Source organism: Perca flavescens, chromosome 1 (genome assembly GCF_004354835.1).
Source record: "Perca flavescens isolate YP-PL-M2 chromosome 1, PFLA_1.0, whole genome shotgun sequence".
In the NCBI taxonomy this organism is placed as follows: domain Eukaryota; kingdom Metazoa; phylum Chordata; class Actinopteri; order Perciformes; family Percidae; genus Perca; species Perca flavescens.
Window position 1 is genome coordinate 25,061,649 of NC_041331.1, and position 17,002 is coordinate 25,078,650.

Genomic DNA, 17,002 nt, shown 5'->3' on the forward strand with positions numbered 1-17,002 from the left:
CGACATATGTATGTAAACCTCTTTCCTTTGGAATTGATAATGTGTGCAAACTTTTAGTTGCATGTTGGGTTGACCAGGAATTTATATCACTATTTGTGTGGTTTAGACTGATTCACAAGAAGCCTTGTGATAGTATCTTCTTGTAGTAAGCCTATATGACAGGGCATTTGGTTAACCATGTTTGTGGTTTATGGGTTACGTTTTAAAGTGTCATTTCTGTCGATTAATTTAGCAGAAACATCTCAGGTGTTAAGAAGGAATCAGACCGAGAGTCTCATCACAACAGTAGCATATTGTTAAACGGTGCTCAAAGGGGACAAGCCTTTCTTTTACACACTGTGCAGGCCATAGTTTGCACTGACCCATCAGTTCCAGTAAAAGATAATAACAAGAAAGCGGTATAGAGCAGAAGAGTTGAAACATTCAGTTAATGAATCGATTAGTGGATTGACAGAAAAGAAATGCGCAACTATTTTGATAATTATCTAGTCAGCCCCACAGAGCACATAATCGGCAAAAACAAAGTAAAGCCTCAGTTCTTCAAAATATTGTCATCTGACCGTTGTTGTTGAATGTTTCTGTTGTCTCTTTTTCTCCCTTTTTTTAGCATGAGATAACTATAACTATTACTTGCTAAAATAAGTATTCATACACATTTTCTCATATTGAGGGTTTTCTGAGTGGAATATTGTCCTCAAGCATCCTTTTGTGTATGCATGGCTTTCCTATGTATCATCAATGGCACTACACTATTGTGAATTGTAGCATCCCATATTGATTTAATATTCTAATGAAATATTGGTATACAAAATTAACTTTATTGAAACTAAGGAATACTGGGGAGACCCATGGTGTAAATTTACTATTGATGTCCTTCTGTGTGCTTTGGCTTTTGGCCTTCTTCCCCCCCCTAGGATCTCCTTTGTGGTGGTTGACCTCCTTAAACATGGTTCAGTCCACAGAAGGGGATTGCCCACTGTAATCTGCTGAAGTTATGCATGCTGCAGCCCGCCTTTCTAAACATAGTTTGTTTAAACTGCTGTTGAAATGCATCTTGCACTTGAGACTGCAATAATCCCTGCGAACTAATGAGCTCATTTGTTGCTCTGTAACACTTCTACAAGAGTCCAAGCTAGTGGGAGCTAAAAACCCTCAGGTGGGCCTGAGACAATGTAATGTTGGCATGCGTTGGTGCACTTCATGCTGGGACAAATGCCAAGACATTTTTTAGACTTGACAAGCCATACCTCCCGCAGTGTCACTGGAGTGTGAGTTCAGGCACTGTGTTTTGTACCTTTTGATTTTCCTCTGCGGTGCCTTGATCGTTTTACTTGTCTTTTCTTGTGAGGTATAAATTCCAAACACAGAGCTGTCCCTCCTGAGAGGGTCAGACCAGACAGACAGACTGACCGACCAGACAGACAGGGAGACAGTCTGACAGGCAGGCAGGCAGGCAGGCAGGCAGGCAGGCAGGCAGGCAGGCAGGCAGGCAGGCACACACACACACACACACACACACACACACACACACACACACACACACACACACACACACACACAGAGGGAATTCCAGACAATAACACAAAAGTGCAGTCTGTCTAGCTTTGTGTTCCTCCTTGAGTTTAATGCACAACAACAGCAAGAAGAACAGCATTATATAAAAGTGATCTAGAGTTGGAGGTGTTACTGTAAAAAAATCATTTCTTGGAGAGTCGGCTATAATAAATACTTTGCAGGTTATTTCAGAACTTATAAATATTTGAGTAAGTGTACATATGTGCTAGTACAGAAGCTACTATTTTTGTTAATTGGACTTACATTTCATCTAATATGAAACGTGCTTACTTCTGTTTCTGTCACGCATTGGAACTTTGTTTTGAAAGAGCTATAATTAAGATGTTTTCTCCGAATGTTCTCCCAAATTAGCTCAGCACAAATGTTTCTTGATTATCTGTTGAAATTATCAATGAGGAGCAGGTTAATTTCAGGTGCCAAATTAACCAGAGAAAGTCTTAGGTCATAACCTTCTTTGCAATATTAGGTCAGAGTGAGTATTGATCAGATGTTTGGCCCACTGTGTGTGTGTGTGTGTGTGTGTGTGTGTGTGTGTGTGTGTGTGTGTGTGTGTGTGTGTGTGTGTGTGTGTGTGTGTGTGTGTGTGTGTGTGTGTGTGTGTGTGTGTGTGTGTGTGTGTGTGTGTGTGTGTGTGTGTGTGTGTGTGTGTGTGTCAGGGGGCCATAACTTCCTGCAGATTCAGATGGTGTTGTGTGTCTGTGTGTGTTTTTTGAGGGGATGACGGCTGAGAAGGAGGGGGCTTTGAATTCAACAGGACCCCCATTGCTTGGTGTTTGAGTAGAGTTTTGGCATTCAATCTTTTGTCTGTTTTGTTTTGCATGCTACCCCCCCACCCCCCTGCCCCCCCTCCCTCTCCCTCTTCTATGTGTCTGTTGGCTGATGAGTTTGTCTCTTTGTCTGGATTCAGTCAGACACTGCGTCACCTCCTGCCTACAGACACACAGACTCAGAGATAACATCACAGTGGCAGAGACTGAGGGAGGGAGGATGGGGGAGGGAGGGAGCTAGGAGAGACAGATGTACAGACACAGCCCTAGAAGTGGGGGGATGGGTATCTCTCACACATCAATCATTGGCTATGTGCCGTGAAGCCAGCTTGTTGTAGTAGTTCATAGTTCAATACTCCGACCCACTCTACCAGTGTTAATGAATGCTTTGATTTCTATGGGAAAAGTGCCCAAACTGCGTTCACATACTAACTTCTTGACAGTAGCTAAACAGTAGAATGACAAACCTCAGACACTCAGAGAGGTGTGTGTGTGTGTGTGTGTGTGTGTGTGTGCACCCGCGCGCAATACCTCAGGATTGTGACAAGGGCTGTAATTACTTCTGTCAGTCTCAGGTAACTGAAGTCAGGATCTCTCTCCCATCTGTGATCTGTGTTAATGAAGAGAGAGCCCACAATGGAAGAAAATTGGATTTTAAGCTATCATTCATTTTAGTGATCTGAAGTGGGATGTTCTTGTGTGTGAATGCAAGACAAGTTTTCAACAAAACTGTCTCCAGTGAAGCAGTGTTGGCAGTTAAATACAGGTTTGCAGGCTCAAGTGTGGTGATAATAAGAAAAGTGAAGGGATTTTGCAGAATCCTGCAACCAAGCAATAAAACAAAGAGTGGCATCACAAGGCGTTAAATGAGCCACATATTGGCTGTCATGGTATGAAGCTTTATCCTCCCCCTCAGAGCTGATGGTATAGAAATGGAAGTAGTCAGAGCTACATACAAGCCGGGAGGACAGAGGGCGAGCCAGGCTGTTCAGCGTGTGGGTGGTACTGAGAGAGAGAGAAACACACTGAGTAGCAAGGCAGTTAGCTAGAGGAAAAGAGTGCAGGCTGTATCCCCCGTGGGACTGCAGCATGGCTGTCGACAGAGCTAGCATGTATCTGTTAGTGTATATGTGTGTGAAAAAGTGGGGGTTGGGATGCAAATTAAGTTTGTGTGTGTGTGTGTGCGCGTGTACGTTTGCCTTGCTGGCTTAGCATTCATTATGTTTCAGTGTCGGATGGTTCAAATAAAAGCATGGAAAGCTATAGTCTGCACACTCCCATGAACATATATTTAATTAACACCAAGTGACGTTTAAGCGTCAAGCTTGACGCTCGAAACGCCATTTGATTGTAATTAAATATATGTTCATACCAGCATTATCTAGTGTCTGTATTCTATTTTTCCGTTTTTTTTTTGTTTTTTTTACATGTTCTTATGTCCAGCACCTAGTATTTATTGTCTGAATGTGCAGCCTAACCACCAAAGGTGTTCTTGTGGTCCACATCTAGAGTGGAGCCCAGTCAAATTCGAACAGCCAAATGAAGAATTATATAAATAATTTACTATCTGGGACTGTTTTCTTTTTTTCAGTGGACTGCTGTTCTGATAATAGGTTTAACTTTTTTTCACATATTTTATGTGTGTGGATAAAACAGAACTCTAAGCTATAAACTAATGCACCGTGTTGAAATATTCATACCTTCTCTTGGTATGCTTTGACAGTAGATGCTGGTTTTATGTTGCTATGGAGATAAAGCACTCATATGCTGGATACAATATATTGGTAAAAAGTGGCTTCTGTATTAAAACAGACTTAATTGATTGACCTGTTTACAAATTATGAATCAACATATTTAAAACAAAAACAAAAAAACCATGTCATTTGTAAAAATCAATCCCTCAACGGGAGGTCCTGCCACAATGGTGCAAGGCCATATTGCTGTCTGTCTGTAGACACACTTATCTTCTTCCTGAATGGTTCATGGTATGAAAGAAATTGTGCCCCACACCTTTTTATGCAACTGCAAACATAAAATTCCTGGATTATTTGCAAACTTCACTTGTAGTTCTTAAAATTGTACATTGATTAATAGATTAATTCATTTATTGTAATATCAACAACCAATACTAGGGATTTTCTTAAACAATGATACAAAGGATTTGAACCATAGAACTCTACTATATCGTCATCATATGATTTGAGTAATAAATAAGGGTGCCATATAGACGTAATATATTTTCCGGAAAATCAAATGGATTGTTAATGGATAAAACAGATAGGAATGTCTGTTTTTGGTAAATCCAGCTAGCATTGCCATAATTGGTCTAATATACCCAGAGATGTTAAATGATAGATACCACATAATGACAAAATCTTTGATGTTAGGCAAATTTACACTGTATATCATCATATTACCCACCCACTCCAGTCAGAGCAGGTCATTGTTTTGATTATTGTTTTGAGATTTGATTATCTCAATGGGACATCACCTGGTAAAATAAAGGATAAATTTAAAAAAAAAAAAAAAAAAAAAAAAAAAAAAAATTGTGCTCACTGGAAACACTCATATTGACTGCTACTGTCTTTCTATCTCCAGGGCCTTTCCACACTTTAGGCATTACAGGACTTCAGCACACTATTAACATGGATGGCAGGGACGAATTCACCGAAGACAGTGAATGCTGCAGCAACAACTCCCAGGAAGTACAAGAGCAGGATAGCATCTCAGGTACAGGATGGAGGGACTGGACAGGGGAGGACGGGATGGGCTCTGTGGGACGTCCTCGGACTGAGGGGTGTTAATGAGAGTAAGCCCTGCTCTGTGTTCTGTTGTCTGTCTGTATTGATAGGGCTGTGTTTGCCTCCATAGAAGACAGTGATAGTGACCTTAACAACCACGGTGAGGACTCGTCCTCCAACGCCTCCGCCGGCGACCACATGAGCACCAAGAGAACGCAGTGCCGCCTACAAGGAGCGGGAGTCAAAGAGGTGAGAGATTGTGCCACCTTTTGTTCATAGTGGTATTGTTTATTTCTTTGACAATATTTTGCCTCATCTTTAATAAGTTGAAGTACTGCCTATATGATATAGGCCACTGTACTGTGAAGTTGGTGGTGGGGCATGAACAAACAAACAAGACATGAATTATTGACATGGATCTGCCCTGCGTCATTGTGTAGGTGCCCAGTTTCAGTTTGAGATATGTGGTACATCACATGTGGCAAGACTTAGGCAGTAAAAATGATAAACGTAATAGCCAGAGTTTTTTTTTCTTCAACTCTCATCCACCAGTTGTGCGTGAAACAGCAGTTGATGTGAATATTAATTTGGATGTAGATGTCCACTCTGTATAGGAACCTATGCCACTGTAGTACAGTATATGCTGCAGTTTTAACAGGTTTAACCTCAGTTACTGTATTGTACTTACTGTGAATTCACAGTTAATGAGTTGCACATGCGAGAAATAGCAGATCATTTAGACTGAATTACTGTGAGGGTTCAACAGGAAGTACTGATATATGTTATATCTGATATGTTCACAGTGTTTTCTTTTCATGATAACTAGTTGTATTGCAGTGCACATACAGTATATATCTAACATTTATATGGTCACCTTTTTTGTTTGTCTAGATTCAAATTTGTATTCGTTAAACTTCTTAAAAATCTATTTTGAAGATTTTACTATCTTGAGATTTATGTCAAATCAGTAAAATTGGTAGATAAAAGTGATTTTCACTTTGCGGCAAAAATATCTTAGAATGTCGTATAATCACTGAGCACTTCTGTGGGATGTTAACCAAAATATACCCCTACGCAATTAAGAAAAAAAGACAAGCACTTAAATTGAATGGACTTCAACAGAACACCCCTGGTATCAGCCAATATGTTTTGTGCCAGGACATTCTGTTTGAAAATATTCAGTATTTCAGCTTGTGTGTGAGTCACATCTGTGACAGCACACAGCATCATGTCACTGTTAATGAGTTGCACACTCAACACATCACCAGATACCACTTGCAGAAATGTTCCAGCTGGAAATGTGAAGTGAGTAGTGACTCCACAAAGGCCCAGCAAGAAATAAAAAAAATATAGTTACAGTGTCAAGTGTTATTCTTTACATGAAATCTTCTAAATAAATAGATATGTTTGTCTATGTTTACTTTTAGAATTGTTGTCAAAATGGACATGAAATCCAAGCACATTGCTATGTCTTGCTTTGCATACAGCACTGGTTTTGCTTCTGAAAGGGATTTTAATGGTGCTTGGTTTCCTCAGGAGAGCGAGGAAGGGGCAGACCACGGCATCAACTTTGTTTGTCCTCTCTGCACGCTGGATTTCAGCAGCCCTGAGAAGCTCATCTCCCATGTCTACCAGGTGAGAACAACATTGTCTCGCCTGTCCTAATCTAGACCAGAACCATGAAAACAAAGCAGCTTTAGATCCTTTTATTGCAGTTGGTTTCCAATAAGCTAGAGGTGGGTCATCACCTTTAACGCCCTTAAGTAGCTTTCATCATCAGTACTTTAGTGAAATGCTGGTTAAGAGGGAGAAGGTGTGCCACATATCTTGACAATTATTATATATTTGCTGATGGCTCTTAAGAATTTTGCAGTTGCAGGTTCACCTCTTCTGCCAGGTTCTGTATCTATCATATTACAGTAATCCACACTTTCACTCTCATTGTATGTGTTCACCAATGGCTGTGAGGCTTCACTTCACATTCAGGAGCTGATTTATACTTCAGCATTTGCACAATCAACACTGTACATGTTTTTTTTGTTTTTGCAAATGTCAGGCAGTTTGTGCTTGTTACACTTAAAGTTGTTGAAAGATGAGTGTGCATTCTGTTACTATAATGTTGAGCAATTACAACAGTGTCTGCCCGTTAACTGGTGTGGAACGTATGGACAGTGGCAATTGCCACTGTTACAGTAGTAATTCATTCTTAGACTAGTTCTCGGCACTTAGGACCACATTTGAATGCTGCTCAAATTATTTGTAAATATGTGAAATGTCCTGTATTTTTTTTTTATTTGTACTTATAGACTTTATTTTCAAAACATTTAGAGCATTAAATAAGGAAGCATATTGTGAACACCACCTGCTTTTTCTATAACATGATAAAATGATTATTATTTTTATTATTATTAACTAACTTGACATGTATGTTCAGTACTGTGCATTACGTCCACACCATCAATTATGATTTTTATTTTTTAGCCATCATTAAATTAGATGTGTGTGTGTGTGTGTGTGTGTGTGTGTGTGTGTGTGTGTGTGTGTGTGTGTGTGTGTGTGTGTGTGTGTGTGTGTGTGTGTGTGTGTGTGTGTGTGTGTGTGTGTGTGTGTGTGTGTGTGTGTGTGTGTGTGTGTGTGTGTGTGTGTGTGTGTGTGTGTGTGTGTGGTCTGTCTTTGAAATATCTCATGAACCATTCATCCAATCTACATCACACTTGGTTTCCTGGGTACCCAATGATCGGGGGGTTGGAATTTGGAGTAATTTGGACAGTATTGGATATTAAAAACTGTGAATAAAACTAAACGGCAGAACAATAAAGGTTGAGGGAAAAATTGACTTTAAAAAAATAAATAAAATGAAACCTGCTGACACAGCGTGTCAACAGCATGCTGCGCGGCCGTTGACATGCTCCGTACAGCAGCGGGCGTGGGGGTGGGGGGCTCTCCGGCATTGACTCACCGGTCACTTTTTGCTGCTTCCAACGTTACATGATTGCTGGATATAGGCTACCAAGCTAACTTTTCTTCACTTCCCTGGAGCACGAGCAGGTAGCTGACAGGAACATTGCAACTGTTGTGTTGAAGAAGGTTGAGTCGCACATGCGCAGTAAGCACTGCTAGCCAGTCAGAAGCAGAGTATGAGGGCGTGCCACGCTAGCAGCTAGGCGATCATTATAACGTGTGTTACAAAGTGACGCACGTTCGTCACAGAAGTAAAGGCCGGACTACAATAGAGCTGTTTGGAGCAGTTTGTGAACAGTGTTTTCTCTGGAAGATGGTAAGTCCCTTTGGGTGGACTTTGGGCTTTTTCACTTTGTAAACCTATAATGTGCACAAAAAGATATATAACACAATAAAGGAAAGGGGAAAAGCCAAAAAGCATAATATGAGCACTTTAAAATATATTGCTCCTGATAATAAAGTAAAATTCCTTTAGGAGTAGTTCAAGAAACCTTATTGAAATGATTTGATGACAAACCCCATCAAATCCCCCGTTCATCTGTCATTCTAAAGTGGATTAATTCACACAGTTAAACACTTTTTCTAAACATAAGGGCTTTACTGTCTTCCTTGTCAGCAGCCTAAATGTTGAAAGAGCGCCAACTGCCCATTGACCCCTTGCTGTGGCTGAAAATGGTAATGCAGCTTTTTTCCCTCTGTCTCGTGGCGCGTTAGATGAGGGTTCGATTCCACGCGAGGAGAGGCCACATTAAAAATAACAAAACATGATGGGCTTGTATTTCCAGCAGACAGAACAACTAAACAGTACTACAGTGGCAGCTGTGGCTAGAGGAAATGTGATTTAGCTTACAGCCAACCTCCCCATCAGCATATACCTGATTAAAGATTCCACTTCATGTCTAAACTGTTTTAAATTAGGGTTAGCCTAACTTGGAGTTATTTTAAGTAATTTTGGGGTAGTATTTGGTTCTGGAGAATGCTACAAGCAGCAATACCACAGGCCAAGCAATCGGCCCCTTCCAAACAGGCACATTTTGAACGGGCACTGTACTAGTACAAATAACCAAACGTTTTTCAATATTTGATTATTTTGAATATTTGAAAATCGTCAGCTGGGTATGATGTATGAGTTCATTGATATATATTTTAAATGTTTGTGGTGTACTTTAAATGTGTCCTTTTTGGATGCCCAGATAGCTCGGTTGGTAGAGCGTGCGCCCATACATAGAGGTTTACTCCTCGACACAGCGGGCCTGGGTTCGACTCCGACCTGCGGCCCTTTGCTGCATGTCGTTCCACCTCTCTCTCCCCCCCTTTCATGTCTTCAGCTGTCCTGTCAAATGAAGGCCTAAAATGCCCAAAAAAGAATGGAAAAAATAAATAAAAAAGAAGTGTCCTTTTTATCCAGTTTCTTGTTCTAAACCTGTTTTACTTTTTGTCTTTAACAGCACACGACTATGATGAGCAATAGCAAGAGCTACGTGTGCCCAGTGTGTGGGCGAGCCCTGAGTTCGCCTGGCTCGCTTGGACGGCATCTTCTCATCCACTCTGAGGACCGCCTGTCCAACTGCGCTGTCTGTGGCGCACGCTTCACAGACACCAACAACTTTAACAGGTTCGCTCTACTGTAGCTCTTGTCTCGGGTCTTTAATGCATATTGCTTTCATCTTTTTAAAGGAATAAGTGTACATATATTTTGGATGCAATGTTATAGATGTAGATGCGTAATTGTAACCCCAAAGTTTCTCTGTTTTACTTCAAAAGAATAGCATATCTATAATTAAGCAGTTGAATTATGTCAAAAAATGTTTTCAAGTAGATGAGACAAATAAATCATAATAAATTAATAATATAAAATACATTGTTTACCTCACAGTGTTTTACTATTTAGCTGCTGCTGTTTTTTTTAAATTAATCTTTAAACATTTCAAACAAGAGCTAAGGGTTCAGTGACCCTTCAACAGATCCCTTTATCAGCATATGACAAAGGCAGCAGACATCACTGATTCAGCAGGAGAAACAATTGTAAATAGTGCAGTGAATGAATTAAAAAATAATGTCAAAAGACATATTTAGATTGACTGTTTTTTTTATTTGTACACCTTGTTAGAACAAGGTAGTCAAATCTATGAAAAGTACATTCTGGAAAATGAATTGTGAAAATATGTCTTTAATACAGCACACTGGAACACTATGGAGCAGTGGTTCTCAAAGTATGAGATAATGCAGAACATGAGCGATGAATAAAATTAGTACTGCAATGACAGATTTAATGGAAATAAACGTGCATGTTGCCTAGCAACTACCATTACGTTTCAGATATAAACACTGCAAGCACTGGCAAGGTCAGGACACATAGTAGAAGGACAAATATAGTGAGAAACATTTATGTAAAAGTAGAGAAAAAAAATCACGAGTTATAATAATTAGTCAGGTGGTTCTATTAGTAAAACAGCATACAGTAAGTATGTGTAAACTGAGCACAGATGTACAAAAGCTGCATCTTAGTTGTGTGTGATAACCTTAACCCTAATTAACTGTGAATAAAGTAACTTTTAAAGCACCTGGCATACAGATGTATTGTTCCAAAAGTGTTATCCTGTCACCTTCGCTTGAAATGTTAAGAGTGTGCTAAACTCCTCTCACACAGTGTCCTGCTTATCTCTGACACAACATAGCTGAGGAAATGAGTAAGATCAAATGAGTCACCATTTCCCCCACTGTCAATCGTCAATCATAGGATCTTGATAGATGAAGTCAGCATTAAAGTTAAATTGTAAATTGTAAATTGTCACCATACGGAATGGGTTGTGGTTAGAAGCTACAAGCTGTTGGCTAGTGGCAAATACAAGGCAACTGGAAGTGTTAATTGCCACGTTTATCGGTGTTTTTTGCCCCCAACGGTGCCCTCCAGGCAGCGCTGCCTGGAAGGCACTGTTGGGAGGCACTGGTTATTGTTAGGGTTAGGGTTAGGGTTAGGGTTCGGTGCCTTGAAGGCAGCGGTCGCAGCGCTGCCTGGAAGGAGCAGTTGGGGGCAAAAAAACACCATTGAGCGATTGTCATGCATATGTCTGCGGTGTACCCTTCACTGTCATTATTATGCTAGCCGTCATACAACAAATTGATGTAATTATTAGCCTTTGATGCAGACTGGTGATTGTAGCTAGGACACGATGTGCAACTCCTTCATTAAGTGTGGACCTGTAAGATTTTAATTGATCAAAGAATGCAGGAGATGACTGGTTGTGCCCAGATGTGTGTCCTGAGAGCTAAACATAAATCTAAACAAAGAAAATTTAAGCATGAAAATAAAGTTAAAATAAGCAATAACATTCACCTTTTTAAGCAGTTTTAGAATTGTGTCTTACTAAGGCCAGTGAAGAGAATCGCACATACACAAAGGGATGTGGAGATCAGGAGGTCTATCAGGGGAATAATGCTGCTAATTAAGACTCCAGACGTGAATAAGGGGATGTATTTCTTTGACCAGCTATTTAATATTGTCTTTTCTTAGGGAGAAGCTTAAAGATGTCCTCGACACAACCATGATGGATGTCCCCGATGGAAGTGACACCTGTTCCATGTCCCTCTCTAGCAGCCCCATGACCAGCCCGGGCCACAGCACTTGCTCCTGCCACGGACCAGGCCCCAGTTCATGTCAGGGCCCTCACCCCTGTCAAGCACCTGACCCCAACCCCAATCTACATCAGGCCCATCGTACCTGCCAGGGACCAGGCCACGTCCTGAGCCAGTGTCAAGGCCCCAGACCATGTCACGGCCCAGGACCATGCGCAGTCTCTGACCAAGGACCCTCCTTTCCCTCATTGCCCGACAGCCTTCTCTCCGAAGGGCCATCATTGGCATCTATCCCCGATGCTCTTAACTCCTCCTCCTCAGGCTTTCCTCCCATCCCTGACATCTTGAGCCCTATGACGGTGTATCCTGCCGGAGTGCTGCTGGTGTGCAACAGCTGCATGGCCTATCAGCAGTTAGTGGAGGCCCAGTCGCCGCTGCGAAAATGGGCCCTGCGTAGAAAGAACGAACCCTTGGAGGCCCGCATGCAGCGTCTAGAGCGCGAGCGCACCGCAAAGAAGAACAAGCGAGCGTGTGAGACGGAAGATGAGAGGGAACTGAGGAGGCTGCGGGACCGCGAGGCCAAGCGCATGCAGAGGATGCAGGAATCCGAGGAGCAGCGGGCACGCAGGCTGCAGAGGGACAGGGAGGCCATGCGTATGAAGAGGGCCAACGAGACGCCAGAGAAGAGGCAGGCCAGGCTGATCCGCGAGAGGGAGGCGAAGAGGATCAAGCGACGGCTGGAGAAGATCGACCCTGCTCTGAGGACACAGATAGAGCACGATCCTGCTGCCATGGCTGCCCTCACAGCAGACATGAGCCTCTTTCAGTTCCCCTGCCCTATGCCTGTCCCTTCCATTGATAATGGTCTGTACATGAAGCTGCCCTAAAGGGGCCAGGCCACTGGGGTGGGGGGGGGGGGCAACTGGCACCATTAACCTCTGCACTCTGCCATCAGGCTGCCATGGTCACAGTGAACCATTCCTAGCTGCTTTACCTCCAGCTTCTCCTCCCATGTGGAACAGCTTCAAAGACAAACGGCTTTGTTAAATACAGCAAAAACTACTTCAATTTGTAATTTATTACAGTTTAGAAAACCTTGGGAACAGGGTGGAGAATGTTTCATATTGTATGGATGATGACATAAAAGCATGTTGTAAAGAGATTTATCTGTTCGTCTGTGTGCTAGCAGATTTAACAGTTTGTTCTAGTAGGAGCAGTTATACTTCCTTTGAGGGGAAACGAACATATTTTTTGCACATGGACCTTCAGTGACAGGAGCGGGGACTTTGTAGCCCCCCCAACCCCCCCCTCCACCCCCATCTCTCCCTTCTGGTCCACTCTGCCACCCCAGTGACTCGGGTTTACCGGTAGCTACACCTCTCTCTTCAAGCTGCCACCATGGGTCCCTGGGAAGTTCATATTCAAGTCAAACTCTACTACCTCAGCTGGCGCCATGGTCGCACACTCTTGTCTCGTGGCTAACTGCGTTCCAACTCCAAGCTTCCAAAGCTCTACATGTACTGTACACTGCTACAGAGGATGCGGGTGGTTTCCCACAATTTGTGTTTGCATTTATCACTCAGGCACTTTTAATAGGGCACAAACATTCACAGGAGCAACTGATTTACAAACCCACCAGTTCCACTTTGATTATAATGTTTCCTAACGGATAAACTCTGAACGTTTTGTCCTATTGAACACGGCCAGTGTTGAGCAGCATTCACCTTCTGAGTTGTACAACTTCATGCATTCACCTCTTTACTTCCTCTTTGCCAATATTTCTTTTCCCTACATCGTTACACACAAATATTTTGCCAATGTACATATTTTTTTTTTATTTTACTTTTTGTTACAGAGCTGTCTGTGCTGCTGTTACTGTACTGTACAATACATTAGTTACCTCGTATATATTTGGGCTCATCACATTAAGGGATATTGTGCTAAAATGTTCCATTTAGTGGTCACAATGAAACAGTTCCTAATATGATACTTTACTTGAATTCTGCTGCAAAGACACATTTGTTTTACTCATGAGTAAATTACGACATGAAAGTGTTATTATTAATATTATTATTATTATTATTAAGAGGATCATACATAGATAATACATCCTCTGCATCCAATTTGTGTAGCATTCACATGCTTTGTAAAGCTGCAGTATGCGTGACCTGTACCATTTAAAGGGGCTGTACTCAATATTCAGAATATTAATAATATAGCTGCAATCAACTATTTTCTATGTTAAGATGTAGTGGAGTGATGTCATCCTGAGCAGAGGTGTGTGTGTGTGTGTGTGTGTGTGTGTGTGTGTGTGTGTGTGTGTGTGTGTGTGTGTGTGTGTGTGGTGTGTGTGTGTGTGTGTGTGTGTGTGTGTGTGTGTGTGTGTGTGTGTGTGTGTGTGTGTGTGTGTGTGTGTGTGTGTGTGTGTGTGTGTGTGTGTGTGTGTGTGTGTGTGTGTGTGTGTGTGTGTGTGTGTGTGTGTGTGTGTGTGTGTGTGTGTGTGTGTGTGTGTGTGTGTGTGTGTGTGTGTGTGTGTGTGTGTGTGTGTGTGTGTGTGTGTGTGTGTGTGTATGTGTATGTGTATGTGTATGTGTATATATGTATGTGTATGTGTGTGTGTGTGTGTGTGTGTGTGTGTGTGTGTGTGTGTGGGTCGTGAGAAAACGTCAGTATTTCACGAGTTGGGGGGGAACGGTCTGAATATCGAGTACAGCACCCTGAAATTGGGGTTAATTTAAATCCATTGTTAGCAGAATTAATGAAAGATATTTATTGATTCATATGACAGAGGAACTGATTTTAAACTCATGTACCTGTCTTTATTTTATTTTTTTATCCCCATCCGTTACTGAGCACTGGGGCTCATTTCATGAAACATACAGCCCATACTGGGAGAGAGATTTTATTAATCTATATTCATTAACCTCATTCCAGCACATATTTATGCAATATGATGTGAATATATTTTTCTTGTGAACATGTTTTGGGTTATTTTGTTACCGTCAGTGGTATAAAATTGTTGTAATGTTTAAATTAGAGGCCATGTCTGGATATCCCTTGTTTAATTTCCTGCTTTTAAGGTTACCTCCAGTTTTTCTTGTCTTCACTCCTCCAGATGCAAACATTTTACAGTGTCAATAAGCAGTTTCTGAAATATTCTTCAAAGAATATCAGAGACACGGACAAGTACTGGTTCAGTTTGAGTCACTCCTAGATGAAAGTCAATCTACCTGGCTGTTTTTTTACAGCAAATTTAACAAATGAAATCCTCGGAGGCTTTCTAGGAGTGCATCAAACCTCTATGCAACAGATGTGTTCTTTATTCCAAGGGAAATTAATTCACTTTTCACTGAAACTATGCAGAATGCGACTTTAATTTAAACGGACTTCAATGTAAAGAGTTTAGCTTCTCAGGCAATTTAACTCAGTGAGAGGGCTCAAAGCCTAGAGACATCACCCTGGTCCATTATAATCATTTATAGATCTATCATTAAATGTGATAGCAACAGTCTTGGGCAGTTGTGTGGCTTTTCTAGAGACACTTTGTCTTCAGAGATGTGTTTTGCTAGTTCAGCACATGAAAGCAACAGGGTCTCACTGCCATCCTATTCATGACCTACTGTACTGAGGGCAGATCAGTGTTCTCAACAGAGGCTTCAGGTGTCATTTATTTCTCTCTTCTCTCAGACTATGAATACTGGGTATTCTCAGAGGTTGCTTTTTGAAATTGCTGTGATCCCCTTTGGCCTACAGCAGACCAGTGTGATAGAAAACCGTGGCGTCTGTGGTCTGACATACTATTGCAAAGGAAGTACTCTGAACTCTGAAGTGATGCTGGTCTTTAACGAGCAGCACTTTCAGTATGGATTAGATAAGCACTGCATGTTGTGAAACTGCACTTGTCCTAGAATGGTTCTATATGAGCTTGTGTTCTGTTAGTTTATGCCTGCCTGTTTTTTTATAATTTAATCAAATGAAAAAAAAGTAAAAAAAAAAAAAGAAAAGTTGGCCTTTCTATATTAATTCTATCAGGATTTTCTCTCAATGTCCATGTTTACAAAACAAATCTCTCTGAACAAGGCCAAATGAATGAGCTTAATGGCTAATGAGAACATTCATGCTTGCTGCGATATCAATGCATTCTGATGGGACGGCACTTTGAGGATGCCGTCCTCTGTTACAGGATTAACAGATGTACAGACCATGCTGAAACCTGGTAAAGAATGTGGAAATAAACGTTGACTTTACTAGAATGGTAGTGTCTAGTTTCACATCTCTCCTCCTTTGTTTTAGACACACAAATAACACATTTGTGTCACATGCCTTTCTTTAACAGTGACAGATCTCTTAAAATGAAATAAAGTGTAGTTGGAGTTTTAACATAAAATATTTAAGAACTATGGCCTTTGTGTTTGTTGGAGGTATGCAGAGGCAGTGTGGTGTGTTATCCTTTGTACTTGTAATGGGATATTTCAGCTTTTTACTTCTACTCAACTACATTTAAAATAAATACAGAAATATTGCAGGTTTTAGGGAAGCAAATAATAGCAATACTGCAGGTTTTAGGGAAGCAAATAATAGCAATACAAGTTTGAAACATGACTTAATACCTTAATGTGAAATTAAGTCACTACCAAATACATAGTTGAAATGTAAATACCACTGAATGTACAGTATAGCAGTTCCTCATAGTATAATTATCTTAAGAGATATTACTTGTAGACAGTTTCAAGGGCTCCAGCCAAAAATCAAGTTTTTGAAATCCCATCACTTTAAATATAGATGATTCATATTTCATTGCTATATACTTCACATCATATTCAGTTGCTTGGAAGACTCAAATTATGTCTATCATTGGCTTCCATAGATTTACTGCATTTGCCAGCTGTACTTTAAAAGATCTGTAAAGATCAAGATTTGACATTTAAAACCTGTGATTGACTTGTAAAATAAGATACAGTAATACATTACATAAACTATCAAACCATAGTTAAATTTGTCATAAAGTTGTTTAGTAATGAGTCAGTGATAATAAACCAATTATGGGTTGGTAATTAAGGTGTTTTACTCTGAGGTATTGTTACTTTCACTTTAGTAAAAGATCTCAAAACTTCTTTCACCACTTACTCTCTAAATGCCACAAAAGAGAAGAAAACAAATATATACATCAATTCAACTAAAGAAACACGTTACACAAGTTGGATAATAGTTTATATTTATATATATATATATATATTGTGTTTACTTAACAAACATGATAAATGCAAAGTCTCCAAGTTAGCTGTAACAATAAAAATACAATATCTTTGTGTCCTTAAAGTACATAGAATTAAAACCGCAAAACAAAAAACGCCCTAAGTAGTTCACAGAGAGGTACAAATA

The 17,002-nt window shown here is 40.7% G+C and overlaps 1 protein-coding gene across 4 annotated transcripts in view; it reads left to right on the forward strand.

The window, feature by feature from the left end:
• The window catches only part of znf821 (zinc finger protein 821), a 16,931-nt gene extending 4,419 nt beyond the window's left edge, over positions 1-12,512 (forward strand). For 2 of the 4 annotated variants that reach the window (XM_028596500.1, XM_028596348.1), the window contains exons 2-6: positions 4,941-5,072; positions 5,214-5,332; positions 6,620-6,718; positions 9,493-9,659; positions 11,559-12,512. In XM_028596500.1, coding sequence (XP_028452301.1) covers positions 4,941-5,072; positions 5,214-5,332; positions 6,620-6,718; positions 9,493-9,659; positions 11,559-12,507 — 1,466 coding nt within the window. In that variant the 3' untranslated portion in view covers positions 12,508-12,512. Of the gene's footprint in view, positions 1-4,940; positions 5,073-5,193; positions 5,333-6,619; positions 6,719-9,492; positions 9,660-11,558 lie in introns of those variants that run through there. The other 2 variants (XM_028596425.1, XM_028596527.1) reach the window with 2 other exon arrangements.
• Positions 12,513-17,002: the final 4,490 nt, after the last annotated feature.